A 19,323-nucleotide genomic window follows, 5' to 3' on the forward strand; every position below is an offset into this window, starting at 1 on the left:
TATGACTATATAATGAAAAATATTTCTCTTTTAATAGTATAAATATATTTAGCTAATGTGAGACTCTACATACACTTTTCTATATCTTTTAATATATAATCAAATTAAATTTTTTTACATATATAAAATTTTGATTTTTAATTATTTTTTCTCTATACTAATCGTGATTAATTACTTAAACTTCGTTTAGGAAATATTGCAAAATCTAAACTAAATAAATGTTTGTTTTTATCTTATTGTATTAAATTGATTTGTTATTTTCGTAAATATCTCACAATATAAAACCAAATCAAATATGTTTACATATATATATGGAACCAAACTTTAAATAGCTTTCAAAGATATTGAGTAACTATCGGTTCTATTTATATGGCTGTAGAATTAAATTGTGATTTTCTTATATATCAAACAAATTGATTAAATTCATTTTTTGAAAAAATCTATTTGTATACGCATCTATACTAAGGTTTTCATATTTTTAATAGTAAATATATACTAAGGTTTTCATATTTTTTTTCTGTTTTTCCATATGTATTAAGATGAATTAATTAACATAGTTTTTTTGGTTAAGAAAATTTAAAAATCTAAAATAAAGTATAATATTCAAATATGAAATTAGATTTCTATAAATATCTCAAAATCTAGAACCATTTACGTTATATATACAATTTCAAATTTAATAATTTACTTTTATGGTAACAACTTTAAATCATTTCCAAAAATATCGGCTAATTTAATTTTATAATTAATTTCGTAATTATTATTTCCATAAATATTAGATTTTCCAATAACAGATTTTATTTACCATATATTGTTTATTTATTTTTTTAATTATATAAATAACTGGACTTGTTTGGCAACATGGATATATAATATGTTTTTTTTCTTTCTAAAATCTTGTTTTGTACTCCCCAATTAATAGTATAGATGAAATTTGATTATTATACATATACGATTAGATATGGAAATATTATACGATTTAATTCAAGGGTTTGTTTTTTCTAAATCTAAATCAACTAAAACGACAACTTTGTAATCTTACATTATATATACGTCGTTCTACTATAAAATATCTCTTAATAATTGACTGCTTCAAAAAAAACGATAGAAAAAAATGTGTGACATAAATAAAATACTATTCTAGGTATACATATAAACATGTCTGCAAAATTTTAATAAAATAAAGAAATGGTTCTAAATAGGCTGCTAGAGTGACGAGTATATGCACACAACAAAATTCAACATAAAAACATAACAAGTACACCTACACAAAGCATGTAACAAGTAAGAAAAAATAAGTCAAACAGTTAGAAGAAGCCGCCTCCCTCTTTCGTTTATTTTGAAAATTTCACAATATCATCAAACAACATTCAAATAAAACCATTGTCACTTCTCCCCTCTCCATATATATTTCCTCCATCAAAGCAGCTTTTATCTCTCATCTTCTTTATCTTCTTCTATCTCGAAACGTTCCACTGTTAGATAATTCAACGTTTCCTTACTATCAACCACTAACCCATTCATTTCATTTAGGTTTTATGTCCCAACGTCACACGTGTACAAGACCGATATCGAGTTTTTTGCATTATTATTGTTTCGTCGTTATACCATGAGGGTCATGTGGAAATTCATTATAGTGATGTATTTTATAGCTTTGGTGGGATCAAGAGGAACAGGCGCCGCGACGGCAAGATTGAGGATGAAGAATGAAGATATAGGAAGAAGGTTTGCTTTGCATAATAAGCTCCAACGAGGTCCGGTCCCTCCGTCACAGCCTTCTCTATGTCACAACAAACTAAAACCTTTTTCTCGTTCAAAAGTTTATTATTCCCACACTTATGTTGCTTGCCCTTGAATTGATCAGTCATTTTTATTCTTTTTTTCATCTCTCTTCTTATACATAATTTAACCCGATCCGACTCCTCCAAATTCAAAAGAGTCGCACGTGTAATATGTTTTGGACATAAATTAAAAACACTATAAAAAGGTGTATAATTTCATCATTAACTATAGCTAATAGCCCTTGTGCATTGCCACTGATACACCTTGAGATATATGTTGATGGCTTTGTAAAGAGTCTGTCATGTCATGGCTTTCACGTGCAGTACTGCGGATCCAGAAATTTTCTTTACCCAGGTCAGAAAAACATAAACAAATTTTATTTTTCTTAATACAAAATATAAAACATTCTACAACATCCAAAAATCGTGTTTAACCAAAATTTTACACATGATTATGCAACAAAATGATTTCAAATTTATAATTACAAATTGTTCCTCTTTTAAAAATCATAAATTGTAATACAATTCTAAGTATTATCAAAAGTTTAATAAAATCTCATTAATATAATTCTTAAAACAAAGTATAGTTTTTCACCAAAATGTAAACTTTCTCGATTTTGAAGAGTCACAGTTACTGATTTACTCTGCGTGAAATTTTTTTAAAAAAAAACTAAAAAGGCACATATAAGTGATGATCTCTTCTTCTTAATTCAATTTAATGGTTAATAATTTAATACTAAGATTAAAAGATTAGGCCAACTTTGTTTCTAATTTAAAAGGAATATAAAATCTTCTTCTTTCCTTATGGACTAATGGACTTTTGATGTCACAAGAAAATTAAGGGAGGTCAAATTACTAAAATATTATGTTACTAAACAAAATTGGCTGGATAAAAATACACAAAACTCATGATCTTAAAGAAAATTTTTAAATTTGGGGAGGTCAGCTGACCTTCCTTTGATACACATTGGTCCGCCGTTACTGTGCCTCAGCAAAATACACGAATTTGGAAGGTGACATAATAAGGACATCTTGTGCCACTGCCTAAAAGATATTATGAATCAATCAATATATGGGCTGGGCCTTTATAAGTTAATTTCAAGCCCAATAACACACATAAGCATAAGCGAGAGAGATCACGCGTTTATGTATTTCACAACGGTCACTAGATCCTCTATGTACCCTTTTGATTTGTGGCTCTCAATCTCATCAAAATCTCAAAATAAATTCTTTTTTTTTTTTTCTTTTTTAACGGCAAATCAATTATATTAAATTAGTAATGTGTTACAAGATACATGAAATACAAAACCTCAAATACAACCATTGAACCAAATAAAGGAAATTGAACACAATTTCGATGAAGAAGTGGAAGTGACCATGCTTTCCAAACGGAAGCCTTACTGGCAACAAACATAATCTGTTAAGTCTCCTCTTCATATACTTGTAAAAGGCTAACATCTTATAGATGAAACTCCCAAATGCTTCCTGCATCATTTTGATTAAAAGAGTACATTGATATGTTGCTTGAACTGGTTTTGGATCATGTCTTTTGTAACGCCCTCTCCATCGTTGTTGCTTAGTGGCCATGAATTCTTTTTCCATAAAACTGTAGAAACCGATCGGAGGACAGCGTGAACATCACCATCATCGAATCGCCTTCTTAGAATGAGGAAGTTATCACATAAGCCAATTCCTTCAATCGTAAAAAATTCCTTCGTGATTCCCGGATCGAATATCCAAATGACTTCTCCAAACCATAAGTTAGGAGTAGATTCATCGGTTACAAACCGGAGATGACGCCAGGGGATGAGACCACCGGAAACAAATTTTGTATTAAAAGATACTTTACGATTCAAACGAATCGACATAGCACAAGGCGAAAAACATTGGTGTGATGGAGATGTCAAAACCATCGGTGAAAACAGATTGAAATGATAAGCCAACCAAATCGTGAACTGAAACAAAGACAAGTTCCAAGTATGATATGGGGCTGTTAGATGGATAACTTTGATCACCACCATCATGATATGGCAAAAGGCATATATGTGAAACATTCGACTTGCCATGATATCAATAGAAACTAGAAATTTGCAAGGGTAAAATAAATTCTTTTATTTTCTTCTCCGGAGCGGCGATACTGAGTTCCTTCGAAGACCATCATCGCCAGGTTTCATTCTCTTTATCTTTGCTCTTTTGAATTAATTTAGGGTTTTCTTGTGATTTTTTTTTTATGTTTATTGCAATATACAGAGAGCCCCGAGCCCTCTTTTGATTGTTTGATTTTGTGTTGTTAAATTTTCGAAATCTCTCTACAACAGATCCATAAACATCAATTTTGTCTGCTTCTCTTTTTGTTTCAATAGATTCAGTAAATCTCTCATTAAATTGAATTTGTATGTTGATTATGCAATTGAATTTTGAATGAAGAAAAAAAAAAAAAACTTCTTTTTCCGCGATTTGTGTTTTCTTTAATCTCTTTAGGGTTTTGCTTTCGTGATTATGTTTCCCTAATGTTTGGATTCGTAGTTTCTACAAGTCTTCAGGTTTTGCAATGGAAAGATCCCAATTGGATTTTTAGGTTTAACATTCTTCCCCAACTTTTCTGGGTTTTGTTTTTATAATTATATTTCTCATGTTCCTTTGTGTTAGATTCATTATAAATTCTCAAGTTCATTGATGTTCTTTGACTGTTAAAGAAAAAAACTAGAGATTGAATATTGCAAATCTTGTGAACAGCTGATCGTTTCGTTCATAGCTATCTTGGACAAACTGGGACTGTTGAAGACATGTTCAAGGTGTTAGATATGCATCAGTTGGTTCTGCAATCATCTTTGTCTGTCTAGTGGATCCGAACTGGTATGGTAATACTTGAAATTTTCAGAGCGTTTTTGAGTTCTTTCTTTTTTATGGATACTATCTTTTCGTTTGCTATGCAGGTTGAGCAGTTTGTTGATACATTACAGCTGATGATACCGCTTCCAATATGAGACAGGAGCTCAAGGTTAGACCTTTATTTTACCTTTAATCAATCTTTATATGTCTGATCTTGGTGAAGAGTCTATCGGGACAAAACAAGTATGATTCTGAGTTGGGTGACAGTATTTCAAGTTCATAGTTTCTGCAAGGTTTCAAATTTCGCAAATTCAAAACCAAAAGCACTCTTTTTTAACGTTTCAGGTTCTTCAAAGATTTTACCTTTCGTTGTTTTTGTTACAAATTAGAATTTCTATATTCAAGAGCCCTCTTTATAGATCCTTGATTTCTTAATTACTTTTTGAAAGATTTTTGTTCATGTGTTGGATTCTGATCAAGGATCACGTTTTAACGATTTGTTTCCTTTTTTTATGGATTAGAAGAAACCCTTTTTATCAAACTTTCTTTTCATATGAACGAACAGACTCATGAACTCTGTTATGTTCAATATTTCATCGATTTTCAAGAATAACGTTTTCTGTTTTCTTCAAACCCAAAAGAAAGGGATGACACATTATATAATTGTGCTCTGTCCGGTTTCTAATTTGGGAAAATTGTCCCCAAGTAAGACAAGCAAGTGTTTATCACAGTAAGACTTGCCATATAATTGTCCCCAAGTAAGACAAGCAAGTGTTTATCACAGTAAGACTTGCCATATAACAGTATGTCTTGTCATATAATTGTCCCCAAGTAAGACAAGCAAGTGTTTATCACAGTAAGACTTGTCATATAATTGTCCCCAAGTAAGACAAGCAAGTGTTTATCACAGTAAGACTTGCCATATAACAGCAAGACTTGTCATATAATTGTCATTAAGTAAGACAAGCAAGTGTTTATCACAGTAAGACTTGCATAAGACTTGTCATATAAGTGTCCCCAAGTAAGACAAGCATGTGTTTATCTCAGTAAGACTTGTCATATAATTGTCCCCAAGTAAGACAAGCATGTGTTTATCACAATAAGACTTGCCATCTAACAGTAAGACTTGTCATAAGACAAGCATGTGTTTAACACAGTAAGACTTGTCATATAATGTTGCCTAAGAGTGTGAGTGAAACAGAGATATATGTCGCTAAGCATGTGTTTAACACAGTAAGACTTGTCCTATAATCTCTGCCATTATCTTTTATTCATTGCTGGCTGGGCAGCATGATACTAAGGCTTTTCTAAAGGTGTCCTTAGAAGGATATATTCAATATTCTGCTTTAAAAACTTTCAATGATCTGCATATTGATGGAGAAGATATATTCAAAGTTCTGCTATAATGACTCTTGAGCTTAAAAGCTCTCAATGATCTGCTTTAAAACTTTTGAGTTTAAAAACTCTCAATGATCTGCATATTGATGGAGAATATATATTCAATGATCTGCTATAAACACTGTTAAGCTTCAAGGCTCTCAATGACGCTCTTGACGCTCAATGCCTAGCTCTTGACGCTCTTCTTGTTAGCGAAGGCACATTAGATTGTAATTGTGCAACGCTTGATGGGTTGCGGCTCGAGCAAAGCACTAAACAGAAAGAGAGAAAATCTGACCTCTTAATGAAGAGGTATGTATCTCATCTCCAACTAGATTGTAATTGTCTGTGTACTTATTAGCATATGTTATATCAAACCAGTTCAGTTTAGATGATGCCTAGCTTTTGAAGCTCTTCTTGTTAGCGAAGGCACATTACTGTGCAACGCTTGATGGGTTGCGGCTCGAGCAAAGCACTAAAGAGAAAGAGAGAAAATCTGACGTCTTAATGAAGAGGTGTATGTATCTCATCTCCAACTAGATTGTAATTGTCTGTGTACTTATTAGCATATGTTATATCAAACCAGTTCAGTTTAGATGACAATCTCAATTTTTTCTTATAACTTCGTTCTGTTTCTTTTTTACCCGACAGGTTCATTGGCTAAAAAGAATTTGACCCTTTTACAAAATGTCATGCTATGTTTAGACAACACATGGTTTGCGCAGACAACACAAAATAAAGGGGATGCTTATTTGTTCACCTTAATGTTATACTAACTTATGGTTTGATGTTTTTAGGTTGAAGCTGGAACAACAGCTGTTAAAACAGTTAAACTTGATGCTGTTCTTGGAGGCCGTGATGTCCAACACCGGGAAATTCAAGGCCATGACTCTCACAAAATTCTTGTCTTTTCTTCACTTCTTCACCTGCTTCTGGTCTCTCTTCTTCTGATTCCTCCATCTTCTCTTCTTCTGATTCCTCCATCTTCTCATTACCAATCCAATCACTTTCTGCAGCAAGGCCTAATCTCTGCTGCTCCTCTCTAATCCAAGTAACCAGCGTTGCTTCCTCTGCTCGTCTCATCAACATGACAAATTCTTGTCTTTTCTTCAGTTCTTCATCTACTTTTGATTTCTCTTCTTATGATTCCTCCATCTTCTCATTACCAATCCAATCACTTTCTACTGCTTCCCTCTAAACCGAGTAACCAACGTTGCTTCCTCTGCTCGTCTCATCAACATATCTGACCAAAGTTCTCCAAGCCTAGCCATGTTCCTTCCCATTAATCCTGAAATGTCTTGGCATACTCGTGGTGTAGATACAGCTTTCTATCTCACATACCCTCCCTCTCAGAAATACTATCCTTCTGATACAAGCAAGTCTTCTAATCCAGACCTCAATTCGAGCTCTTCTGAAGTCGAACTTATCTTCTGCAGGTGTTTTACGTGCTAATCAACCTTGTAGTCATATTTTAAAGCATCAAACTCAGCCAGCTCATCTACACTCAGAAAACAAAGCAAACCACAACTAATGTTTCAGCTCCAAAACATAATAATAAGGTTTCAGTTTAGAATCAAAACACACTACACAATACTTAGATTATTAAAGAAGTCAATTGGATAGAACAAAGAGGAAACAACATACCAGTGCCCTCGAATGGGTGTTCAAAATCAGTCGGTCACCAAACAGATCGTCGTTGTCATCTTCTTCACCAACCCCTCTGCCTTCAGTTTCTTCTAAAACCCCTTTCACAGGGGAAAAAGAAAACATAAACTAAATCCTAACCAAAAAAAAAAAAAAAGCATGAATATTAATTACAGTTTACATACATCTTCACTGATATAGCTTTATTGACGGACCATGTTATAATTGAATTTCACAAAAAAAAGCATTTTAGTATATATTGATCTTTGTTAAAGAACAAAAAAAAAAAACAAACAGAGGTTGGAATAAAAATATTGGCTCTCTCCTGGGCACACTAGCGTTAGTTTCAATTCAACCTTGCAAATTTCATGCGCTTCTCTACCATCTTCCGCAACCACACAATCCAATTCTCCAATCGCCGGAGGAGCTCCTCCGTCAAGCTACTTCATTCTCTGCCCCGACCAAGACCTAGAAACCCCTCCAACTCCAAGCGATCCTTCGAAAAACCAAAACTTGCGAAAACACAGACTCCCCCAGAGGACGACCCCAGGGTTTACACAAGAGACGTCGTATCCAACATCTATAACATCCTCAAGTACTCCACTTGGGAATCAGCTCGAGAACAGCTCCCTCATCTCGGCCTCAGATGGGATTCTCACATTATCAACCGTGTCTTGAAAGCACACCCTCCGATGCAAAAAGCTTGGCTCTTTTTCAACTGGGCTTCTCAAATCAAGGGTTTCAAACACGACCACTTCACTTACACCACCATGCTCGATATCTTCGGTGAAGCCGGTCGGATCCAATCCATGTTCTCCGTCTTCCACCTTATGAAGGAGAAGGGTGTCTTGATCGATACGGTTACTTATACATCGCTTATTCACTGGGTTTCAAGTTCCGGCGATGTCGACGGAGCTATGAGGCTTTGGGAGGAGATGAGAGATAATGGGTGCGAACCTACCGTCGTGTCTTACACGGCTTACATGAAGATTCTTTTCGCCGATGGGAGGGTGGAAGAAGCCACGGAGGTGTATAAGGATATGTTACGGTCGCGAGTTTCTCCCAATTGTCACACTTATACTGTTTTGATGGAGTTTCTCGTCGGCACAGGTGAGCTTCTTTCTATGCACACCAACTGTTTGTTAAAATGCCTAGCTGAAGTTTACAGCTTTTGCTTTATGTCAAATGATTTGAAATAAACATATGGAGTAAGACTAGAAAATGGTTCCTGAATGCTTTTGTTGTCTTGACGATGATGATGATGTGTTAGTTTTGTTCGTTTGAATTGCAGGAAAATGTGAGGAAGCCTTGGACATTTTCTTTAAAATGCAGGAGATTGGGGTGCAGCCAGATAAAGCAGCTTGCAATATTCTGATTGCAAAAGCCTGTAAATTTGGGGAAACATCATTCATAGCTCGAGTTCTTTTACATATGAAACAAAATGGGATCGTCCTTCGTTACCCTATCTTTCTTGAAGCTTTGGAGACCCTGAAAGCCGCAGGCGAAAGTGATGATCTGTTACGGGAAGTTAACTCGCATATTTCTGCTGAATCTTTCTGCTCCAATGACATTGATGAGACTCCAACAGCCCAAGTTGATGACACTTATAAGCGTTCAGATGATAGTAGAGTTATCAGCTCTGTTCTCTTGATGAAGCAGAATCTGGTTGCAGTTGATCTTATACTTAACCAGATGAGAGATAGGAACATAAAGTTGGATTCTTTTGTTGTTTCAGCTATCGTAGAAACAAACTGTGGCCGTTGTAGAACTGAGGGGGCTTCGTTGACTCTTGATTACAGCTCGAAAATGGGAATTCATCTCGAGAAGTCAGCATATCTTGCGTTAATTGGTCATTTTCTGAGAGTAAACGAGCTTCCTAAAGTGATTGAAGTGGTCAAGGAGATGCTAAAAGCGCAACACTCGCTCGGTGTGTACCAAGGAGCAATGTTGATCCACAGGCTCGGGTTTGGGAGAAGACCTCGCTTAGCCGCAGAGGTTTTCGACTTACTTCCGGATGATCAAAAGGGCGTAGCTGCTTACACTGCGTTGATGGATGTTTATATCTCAGCAGGGAGTCCAGAGAAAGCAATGAAGATATTGGGAGAGATGAGAGAGCGAGAGATAATGCCTTCCCTGGGGACATACAATGTTCTATTGTCTGGTCTTGAGAAAACCAGTGATTTCCAGAGAGAAACAGCGTTGTTGAGGAAGGAGAAGAAGAGTCTTGCTGCTTCTGCACGTTTCCGGGAAAATGTTCATGCTGAAGACAAGATATGTGATCTTCTCTTTGCTACAAATCTGTAATTTTGATTTCAGCACAGGTGAAGGATATATGTTTAACCCAGGCCCATTAATGTGCAAATATGAGGCCTATACTGTTTTAAGCCCACCACCCATTTATTAAATTTCATTTTATTGACAGACATTTCTGATAGATTGATTAGCAGTACGACTGAGTACTAACGCCGGAGAAAAGAGATGGCGAGATCGTGCTCTATCTGGACGCCTGTTTTGATCTCACTTTCTCCGATGACCGGAGAATCACCTAAAATTTCCCGACGCCGGATGATTTTTGCCACCAGCGTAGGTTCTCATCAGGTTCGTACAACAGCTTTCAAAGATCAAAATTAGTTTTTTCTTTTCCCGGAGAGATTTGTTGTGCTCTGTCTATGTGAGAATGAATCCGAGACCGTTGAGTTTTAGGTTGAGCTATTAAAAGAAGGTTCGATCCAACTGTTTTAGGTTAACATCGAATTCAGCTGTTATATGATTCCAAGTAGTTTTGTTGATTGGTTTTGTTGATTGCTTCTGCTGTTTTCTCATAGTCAATAGAAGAAAGAAGAAGATTGGTATTAGTGTAAGTCTGCATTTGCAAGCATCAGTTTTTGTTAGTTTGTGCAGAGCTCTGAGGTCAGTCTATAATTGCATTTTCTTTGACAGCCTATACTTGAAGCAAACATTAAGGAACCCAAGAAGCTTCAAGTCCTTGATGCCAAAGATATTTCAAGAAGAAACACCATGTTGTATCTCACGGCTGGATTTCTTGGAGGGATCAACATTCTCAATGGTGAAGCCGCAGAAGCTCGAGTAGGGAGAAAGGAGAACAGAAGAAAAGCAATGGAGAAGCTGAGGGCGAAAGCAAAAGAGTCAGAGCCCAACAAGTCAGGAAACCAAAAGATAGATAAAGAGTTAGAGAAAGAAGAAGTATTTCCTCTACTTCCTCCTCCTCTTGTGGTGGAAGCAAACATGCTGCAATAACCTCTCCCTCGCTCTCTCTCTTTTGTTTACTCTTAGAGACACAATGTGTGAGAATCAAAAGCTTTTCATTCCAACATCCCAATTGAGTAAATGACACTACATGCTGTTCTGTGCTATAGGTTTCCTATTATTACAAAACGTGTTAAGATGATGACAGAAGATAAAAAATAGAAGAAACAAGACTAGGTGATCTTTTTGTCCATGTTTGTGATGAGATTCTTCATCTGAAACCTCCAGAAACAGAAGTAAGCGAAGCCAAAGCCGATCAACACATACAACCAAACCTTATCTTCCCCACCTTCCTTGTCCGACCAAACCTCTTCTATCCCAAACCATTCCCTCACTCCTTCTCCTTTGTAACTTTTCATTATCCCTTCCATCACTTTCCCATACAAGACATATATCCTATCCCTCCCCGCCACAGTCACCGCCGTCGGAAACCCTTCCACGTCGAGGTCAATTTCGTCATAAACCACTCCTTCGCTCCAGCTGTCTTGGCTCTTTAGTAACCAAAGCTTCTTCTGCGACACCACCATGATCGTGCCGTCCCTCTTTCTCCTAGCCACCCCATCCGCCGCAATCAGATCTCTGTTCAGCAACACCAGCCTCGCCGTCCCGCTCTCTTCGTCCACTTTGAACACCTTCCCCGTGTTGCTCTGCACGACCAGGAGGTACCCGTTGCTTATGTACACGATCCCGTTCAAGCCGCAATCGCGGAAAGTTTCGTCAGCGTCTGCCGCCACAGGCTGCGAATTGAACACCGGAGATCTCGAGAAGATCGAGGCTGCGCCGTCGCGATCCACTTTCCAGATGAAGTTTTTGGCTGAGTTGGTGACGTAAGCGTTGCCTTTGTAATCAACCGCCACGTCATTGGCGACATCTCTGGCGATGTCTTCGTCGTCTCCGGAAAGCGAAGGGAGAGGAGAGAGGAAGATGCGACGGCCTCCGCTGCGGAGATCGTAGGCGGCTAGGGCACTGAAGGGAAGGTGAGGCTGCAAACTGTGGATGCAGGCAAGCAGACGGCGATTAGTAGAGTCAACGGCGAGACCAAGGATAGTAGCGTTCTCCGGTAGATCGGGATCGGAAATAAGAGTTTCGATGACTCCAGCGTCGGAGACGGAATGAATAGTGCGGCTGTGGAGCGAACCAACCAGAAAGTGCTGCTCCCTTGGATCCCAGGTTAATCCCTCCGGGTAGAGTCCCGGCGATCGGAAGCTGATAACGTGGCGCTTATCGGCGGAGGAGAGAGCCGGAAGTAGGACGACGGCGAAGAGAATTGGGAAGACGAAGAACGATCTGCATCGAGTGGAAGATGATGACGACGACGACAACATGTTTGATTTTTTTACAGAAATTTCAGAAATCATCAAGTCGATCTATTCAAAGGAGATCAAGCCCATTTATGTAACTAATGGGCTACAATTTGATTCGTTGTGTTCTTAATAGACTTTTCTCTCTATCTACGGATCTACCCTATCCTTTATTGACTAATCAGGCCGAACGCTCTTTCTCTGAAACCATAATAATTTTAACAAATCATCATTGTTGAAGTTTTAACTAACCTATTGTGAACTATATCATAAGCTTGGAGGTAATAACATGATTATTATGAGAAAGATCAAAAGAGAAGAGATCTAGAGAATGAGTTGTATGGACTTTAGAGAGAAGTTAAAGGGAAACTAGATAGAAAACTTAGAGAGATAATAAGATTTCTCTTCTCTTCTTCTTATTATATCTACATCTCTCTCATTTTTCTCACATACATAAGCTCTATATATACTAGTGATAAGATTATGATGACTCATGCAGTACACAAGGTAACAAAGACAAGTATACAAATATGAAGGACAAGTGGTGAACAAGTGTTACACCAAGCAAATGGATATGTGTCATTAAGATGGAAGACACATGTGGTGATGGATAATCACACTTATTTCATAACACTCCCCCTTGAGTATCCATCACCAATAATGAGTTATGCACTGCCTCATTAAAAACCTTGTCACGGAAAAACCCGTTAGGATCAAAACCATGACGAGGGAAAAAGAGTACAATGACATAAGCTCCCCCTCGAAAAGACTTCAAAGACCTCGTAGATGACGCATTCCAATACTGTGAATATGCTTTCTCAATGTTGAAGTAGGAAATGATTTTGTAGATATGCTTCGTAGTTTTCAACGAATAGTGATGCAATCTCCACCTTCATTATTGACATTCTCATTCAAGGTCGATCTTTTGCGTGTTATTTGCTGCCTCGTTAAAAACCTTGTCATGGAAAAACCCAGTGGGATAAAAACAATGATAAGGGAAAAAGAGTGCAGCCACGCGAATCATCATATTCTCCCCCTGAAAGTATTATCTTCAAACGATGCATTTTGATCTCTGAATATGCATTCTAAATGAGGTATTCAGAAGCACCTTTGTAAATAACTCTGCTACATTGTTACTTGAATTGATGGACTGGCTATCAACTTCCTTATTCTTCTCGAAGTCTTGAGCGTAAGAGAGGAATATGTCTTGTCTTGTCATTCTTGGTGTAGCTTCCTTTGATTTGGGGGACATATGCAACAGAGTCTTCAAACAGAGTTGTTGCCTTTCCATTGCTTCTTGTTAATGGGTCTCAACAAGCATTAACTAGTTGATGCTGATCGAACCCTCAGTTCAAAGTTCTTCGCTAACATGTTACGAGGCTCCCGTCTTCAGCGGGTAACTATTGGTTGACGTCGTGAAGTCGTTGTTTTGCGATATATCTTTATATTGATCCGATATAAATCTTCCATCTGCAAAACCAACTAAACCAAACTTGGGGGTTCCAAAATATATTAAGCCCAAGTTAATCATAACTTTGCAATAAAAGATACGTTTTCACTCATACTCAAAATCTACTCATAGAGAATGAGTTTTATGCTGCAAAGAGATTAGTAGAAAATGCTATGCACAATTCATAAGATACATAAATGCTCGTCAGCATTTATACATGATATTATATGACTATATATATATGACTTCTATTAGAATTGATTATTATAGCATCTATTTCGGAAGATGTTTCCAAGATCTTTTCTTGCAAATAACCTTTAAAGGTTTTGATGATCATTAATGAGTTCTCGCGAACATAATTATGATATTATATATCTTTCGGGATAAGCTCTAAGCATCCCATGAGATGTATTTCAAGTCATCCATATAGCATCCATTTTGTTTGATAAGGTATTTTGACAAAATATGGCGCGACACACCATTTTGTTATATATAATTATACCCTTCTGATGCTTGGACCAATAGTCCAAAAATTACTCGTTTTCATAAGAGTTTATATAGACTTGATTACCTCTTTATTGGCCAATATATATCTCTATACGCTCACAGAGCGGAGATTTATGATCCTCATTAATCACATTGCGCTATATAATAATTTTATTGTTGACATTATGTCTTTGGTTCCATATTTCCCGTAATGACATGGTTAAACAAGATCTCTTTAATCATTATATAAATGACTTTATACAGGTACCTGATTTCATTATTAATCATATCAATTGGTTTCTCTACTCCTTTTGAGAAGTATCTTGCTCCTCTTTAGGAGTCTTTGTGCTCCTCTCTGGGAGTCTATTAGCTCTTCTTAAAGAGTCTATCTACTCCTCTTTAAGAGTTTATTTGCTCCTCTTTTGAGAGTATAATCCTCTTTTTAATTTGCTCCTTTTTCTTTTCGAGGATTTTATATATCTTAGGAACCAAAGTAGTCTATCATGTTTCTTATGTGTCATAGACTTAGTATGTCATCCGCCAGAGACATATTTTAATTGGAGCATTTTTAGCTAGGATGTGAGATTTCTTAGAACTTCAAGTTCATATTTATTTATGTGAGGATCAATAATTATATCTCATCCATCAGCTTTTTTTGCATTTGATTTGCAATATATATTTTGAATAGTGATCTATTGAACTTTTGAACTTTCAAGTTCATATTCATTAGATTCATTTGTTCAAAGATCGAAAACTATTCGATGATTCTCCCATAATAAAGGGGAACTTTTATCATCCAACTTGATGATATGCAAATCTCATAAGATGGCTCTATATTATTAGAGCGGAGACTCATCTCCCGCATCTATATATTTCATCCTCTTTGGGTGATATTTGTATGCGGTGTAGAGGAGCATTTACAATATATATCACACACCCATAAGATTCAAAATGAGAAATATTTAATCTCCAACCATGAATACATAACATAGGAAAAACTTTTCTTATGAACGTTGGCCTCATAGAGACTACATCACCATGAATCATTTTGCCATCTCTTGGAGTTGCACTATGAACAATTCATTAAAGCTCATTTTGAGAGTAAACATCATGGATGTTATACTTTATCACATGTGACATATATATGATAAATTATGGGATATGACTTCACCAAAGTTATATCGCTATGGGGTGTCAAATTCACCAAAATTTATCAACATATTGTCAATTTGGGATTCTTTAATTCTCCTCCTCGAGATGATAACTCTTGGAGTTCATTCATCTCGTACTGAATCCCACATTAGGATCAACAACATACCGATTTCGGTCATTTGTATTATCTTAGATCCTTATAAAGATGTGGGTATAGTATCATCCCCTCTCAAGATGATGACTTTTCATGACTATTCATCTTGCACCGAATCTTTCTTTTAGATCGGTTGTATTCGGGGTTTAGTATGGGGAGTAGAAAAGAAATGAACCATCATATATATTATGAGCTTGTTTAAAAAATGGTGATTTTGGCCAAGATTATATGACTATTGAGGCATAGCCTACCAAATTATTAAGGAGGAAGTATACAACCATCGACTCCATAAATATAAATAAATTTAAATAAACAAATAAAAATTCAACATAAATTAGATGTTACCTGAAATATGAATGAAGTGGTGTGCTTACAACTTCATTTGTTTCTCAAAAAAAAGGGTGAATTACTCAAATGTTACTCATTTTAGGTAATATTACCAGAATCTACAAAAAACTTTTTTATTACTAGAATGTTTCGGGTATTTTCAAAATACCCAGCGTGCCCCTGTTTTATGTTACCGGAAAAAACGTTATTACAAAAACGCCATTGCCACGTCAGACGCCACGTCAGAAATCGCTGACGTGTAACCATAACTCAGCCGTAACGCGATACAGAGTATGTTGCGGCTGAGTTATCGGAAAAACATTTGAGTAAGAGCGGACGGCTGACTTAGGAAAATCTGGCTGAGTTATGCTCATAAGTCAGCCAAGCGTTATGGCTGACTTATTTAATTTGGCTGAGTTATGCGCATAACTCAGCTGTAGTAATGGCTGAGTTTTCACCTGATGGTTGAGTTGTCAAGATTTTGGCTGAGTTATCGCTACGACACGGTTGAGTTGTCAAAATTTTGACTGAGTTATCACAACGACACGGCTGAGTTGCCATTTTCCGACTGGCTGAGTTATGAAAAATGGCTGACTTATGAGATGTAGTTACGGCTGAGGTATGGTAAAAAAACTATAACTCAGCCGTCATAGGCTGACTTATCGACAAGTCAGCCGTTTGACGGCTGACTTATTGGCAAAAGATTAATTACTAGAATGTTTTTCAGTTACGGCTGACTTATCAAACGATACGCTGAGTTACATATTTTCAGTTCATGAAGCGGCTGAGTTTGGCAGCAATTTTTTTTGCTTTTTAATTACTGTAATGTTTTTCGTGTTGTGGCTGGGTTTTAGTTAGGCTGAGTTATTGTATTGTTTCATGGCTGATTTGCCACGTCGGATGCAGCATCCATGTCAGCATTCTATGTCATCATCTTTTTTCTCCGGAAATACGAAACGTCGTTCGACTCTGGTTCTTCAACTGGTTAATAAGTGAACTATTTACCTTCTTATTCACCTTGTTCTTCTACTTCTTCTTCACTTTCTTCTTCACACCTTGTTCTTCTACTTTTGTTCTTCTCCACCTTGTTCTTCATTATATTTCATGGATCCAGTGCCGGTACTAGTTGTGTCCGGTAATTGGATAAAGACACAGAGATATGTATTTAACTCCGACGAGAGAGGGTGTATAGTTGTGCAGATAGATGGAGGCACAACATACGACAAGCTTGTTAAGCTTGTTCTTGAAGACTACGGATTGGACTCGTTTAGACATGAGCTAAAGCTGAGCTACATGTTCTCGAGCAGGGCAATGAAACATATGGCACATGATACTCCACCAGTTTTTGTCTCCAATGATCGACATTTGCAATGTTTTTTGGGGCTATGGAAAACCGATCAGCTACGTCTCTGTGTAGAGTTTTCGGCGAAAGAGTCTACAGAAACTAGTGGAGCTAGAGGAAGTATGATTCGGCGAAGCAGAGACTCGAAAGCAGAATCTACATACGAAGTGTGCGGTGGGGGATTTGAAGGCACTTGTTTTGATTATGGTAAGATTGTTGACAAAGAAAACGAAGAAGAAGCTGTCGAAGTAGCATCTGACGAAGAAGAAGACGATGAATTTTCAACCCGATTTGATGTTTTCGATGACTCCGATGGTGAGTCATCTGATGACGAGAAGTTTTCTGTATTGGGCGAGCCTCAGAGTACAGTGGAAGACCCACCTACTCCGCCTCCTCAGAAGAAAGCTCATAGAGATGATAACTTTGCCGGATCGAAGATGAATCCGGAGGCTATTAGGTTGGAGGTGTCAATGCTAAAAATTGTTGTAGGACAACGATACAGTAGCAAAAAGCAGTTCAGGAATCACGTGAAACTTATTTCGGGTAGGGATGGATTTGATTTTAATGTACCAGTCTCAAATCCGAGACAAGTGGTTTTTAGGTGTTGGGTTAAAGGATGTCTTTGGAGAGTTCGTGCATCTGTACAAGGGGATGACCCAGATTTTCATGTTCGTGTATACGATTCGGAACACACATGTTCTGTGACGGAACATTCTACTAGATGCCGTCAATCAACAGCTGATGTACTGGCAGGTCTTTACAGGGACTATCTTGGTGATCTTGGTCTGGATGTTAAACCTAAAAGTGTCGGAGTCATTTTCAATAAGCAATTTAGTCTAAAGGTAATTACTATGTTTCGACTGACTTATTGATAATAATGGTTGAGTTATAGGTATGTATAGGCTGAGTTACTTATTGATAACAATGGCTGAGTTATAGGTATGTATAGGCTGAGTTATTTACATTTTACGTCTCATTTATTGATTATTTAAGGCTGACTTATTCGAATGTATCGGCTGAGTTATTTATATATTATGGCTGATTTATTAATTTGTTGGTGTCGACAGATGGGTTATTGGAAGGCATATCGAACGCTGCTGAATGCAAGGCAGATCCATCAGGGAACTCCTGAGGAAAGTTTTAGCGAGTTGCCTTCTTACATATACAAGTTAAAAAGGGAAAATCCGGGTACAGTCACGCGTCTTCAAATAGGTGATGAAGATAGATTCAAATATGTTTTTATTGCTTTTGGTGCGAGTATTGCTGGGTTTGCTTTCATGCGCAAAGTTGTTGTTGTCGACGGAACGTTTCTCCATGGTAGTTACAAAGGGACACTTCTAACAGCCCTAGCTCAGGATGGTAACTTTCAAATTTTCCCATTAGCTTTCGCTGTTGTTGACACTGAAAATGATGAGTCTTGGCATTGGTTCGTTACACAACTCAAAGTTGCCATTCCAGACGAAAAGGATCTTGCGATAATCTCTGACAGACATCAGTCAATAGGGAAAGCGATTCGACAAGTGTATCCGTTGGCTTCACGTGGAATTTGCACTTACCATTTGTATAAGAACATCTTGGTGAAGTTCAAAGGAAAACATTTGTTCCCTCTGGTGAAAAAAGCGGCAAAGTGTTTTAGGCTAACTGATTTTAATGAGGCTTTCAATGTGATTGAAGCACGTCATCCCGAACTACATGGATACCTCCAACGAGCTGGTGTCCGAATGTGGGCGCGTGTTCATTTCCCGGGTGAAAGGTACAATTTAATGACAACGAATATTGCAGAATCAATGAACCATGCACTGTCAAATGCTAGAAGTCTTCCCATAGTTCAACTTCTAGAATCGATACGGGATATGATGACCAGATGGTTTTCTGAATGGAGAGAGGATGCGAAATCGCAGCAAACAACGCTCACTCGTGGTGTTGAGAAACTATTACAGGTAATTTTACATAAGTCAGTCGTCAATGTTGATAACTCAGCCGTAACAGTTACCATATCTCTGCCGTAATTGTTTCCTTATCTCAGCCATTACCATTATAGTTTCCATAACTCAGCCATTGTTGTTTCAATAACTCAGCCATAATTGCTTTCATAACTCAGCCTAAAACGTTTTTGTTTTTTGTTCTACTCCCTTATAGGACCGTGTCACCGGAGCAAGACTTATAGAGGTACAAACGATTGATGCTGTACGTGTTGAAGTGAAATATGG

General features: G+C 37.1%; 4 protein-coding genes and 2 long non-coding RNA genes across 9 annotated transcripts; 4 read left to right on the top strand and 2 right to left on the bottom strand.

Annotated features, from left to right (window-relative positions):
- The first annotated feature begins 1,609 nt into the window (after positions 1-1,609).
- On the top strand, positions 1,610-1,855 carry LOC109126617 (uncharacterized). The gene has a single exon (XM_019230325.2). The coding sequence runs from the start codon at positions 1,610-1,612 to the stop codon at positions 1,853-1,855; it is 246 nt and encodes an 81-aa protein (XP_019085870.1).
- A 1,457-nt stretch (positions 1,856-3,312) lies between these two features.
- LOC147937529 (uncharacterized) lies at positions 3,313-6,747 on the top strand. 2 transcript variants are annotated; one of them, XR_015565811.1, is made up of 5 exons: positions 3,313-3,948; positions 4,518-4,637; positions 4,718-5,416; positions 5,471-6,302; positions 6,372-6,747. It is a non-coding gene; the product is annotated as an uncharacterized LOC147937529 (long non-coding RNA). The 2 variants fall into 2 exon arrangements; XR_015565812.1 differs by having other exon boundaries at positions 6,415-6,612.
- On the bottom strand, positions 6,582-8,684 carry LOC147937530 (uncharacterized). Its single transcript, XR_015565813.1, has 2 exons — positions 7,635-8,684; positions 6,582-7,488 (listed from the first exon to the last, which is right to left on the bottom strand). It is a non-coding gene; the product is annotated as an uncharacterized LOC147937530 (long non-coding RNA).
- On the top strand, positions 7,772-10,232 carry LOC104710045 (pentatricopeptide repeat-containing protein At2g01390). Of its 3 annotated transcripts, none has more exons than XM_087464394.1 (3): positions 7,772-8,744; positions 8,926-9,955; positions 10,057-10,232. In XM_087464394.1, exons 1-2 carry the CDS (start codon positions 8,003-8,005, stop codon positions 9,936-9,938), a joined length of 1,755 nt encoding a protein of 584 aa, XP_087320520.1. In that variant the 5' UTR covers positions 7,772-8,002; the 3' UTR covers positions 9,939-9,955; positions 10,057-10,232. The 3 variants fall into 3 exon arrangements, with proteins under 3 accessions (XP_087320520.1, XP_087320521.1, XP_010424883.1); XM_087464395.1 differs by having other exon boundaries at positions 10,070-10,232; XM_010426581.2 differs by having other exon boundaries at positions 8,926-10,059.
- LOC104710044 (uncharacterized) lies at positions 10,070-11,008 on the top strand. The gene is made up of 2 exons (XM_010426580.2): positions 10,070-10,232; positions 10,575-11,008. The coding sequence occupies exons 1-2, from the start codon at positions 10,113-10,115 to the stop codon at positions 10,890-10,892; spliced, it is 438 nt and encodes a 145-aa protein (XP_010424882.1). The 5' UTR covers positions 10,070-10,112; the 3' UTR covers positions 10,893-11,008.
- Positions 10,939-12,259, bottom strand: LOC104710043 (uncharacterized). Its single transcript, XM_010426579.3, has one exon. The coding sequence runs from the start codon at positions 12,257-12,259 to the stop codon at positions 11,075-11,077; it is 1,185 nt and encodes a 394-aa protein (XP_010424881.1). The 3' UTR covers positions 10,939-11,074.
- Positions 12,260-19,323: the final 7,064 nt, after the last annotated feature.

The sequence above is a fragment of the Camelina sativa genome, chromosome 9 (genome assembly GCF_030686135.1).
Source record: "Camelina sativa cultivar CO46 ecotype springtype chromosome 9, ASM3068613v1".
Taxonomy (NCBI): Eukaryota; Viridiplantae; Streptophyta; class Magnoliopsida; order Brassicales; family Brassicaceae; genus Camelina; species Camelina sativa.

Coding starts and splice junctions, on each gene's coding strand:
- LOC104710045 (XM_087464394.1), top strand. CDS start 8,003: ATGCGCTTCTCTACCATCTTCCGCAACCACACAATCCAATTCTCCAAT. Junction 8,745..8,925: donor GGAGTTTCTCGTCGGCACAG/GTGAGCTTCTTT, acceptor TTTGAATTGCAG/GAAAATGTGAGGAAGCCTTG.
- LOC104710043 (XM_010426579.3), bottom strand. CDS start 12,259: ATGATTTCTGAAATTTCTGTAAAAAAATCAAACATGTTGTCGTCGTCG.
- LOC109126617 (XM_019230325.2), top strand. CDS start 1,610: ATGAGGGTCATGTGGAAATTCATTATAGTGATGTATTTTATAGCTTTG.
- LOC104710044 (XM_010426580.2), top strand. CDS start 10,113: ATGGCGAGATCGTGCTCTATCTGGACGCCTGTTTTGATCTCACTTTCT. Junction 10,233..10,574: donor CCAGCGTAGGTTCTCATCAG/GTTCGTACAACA, acceptor TTTCTTTGACAG/CCTATACTTGAAGCAAACAT.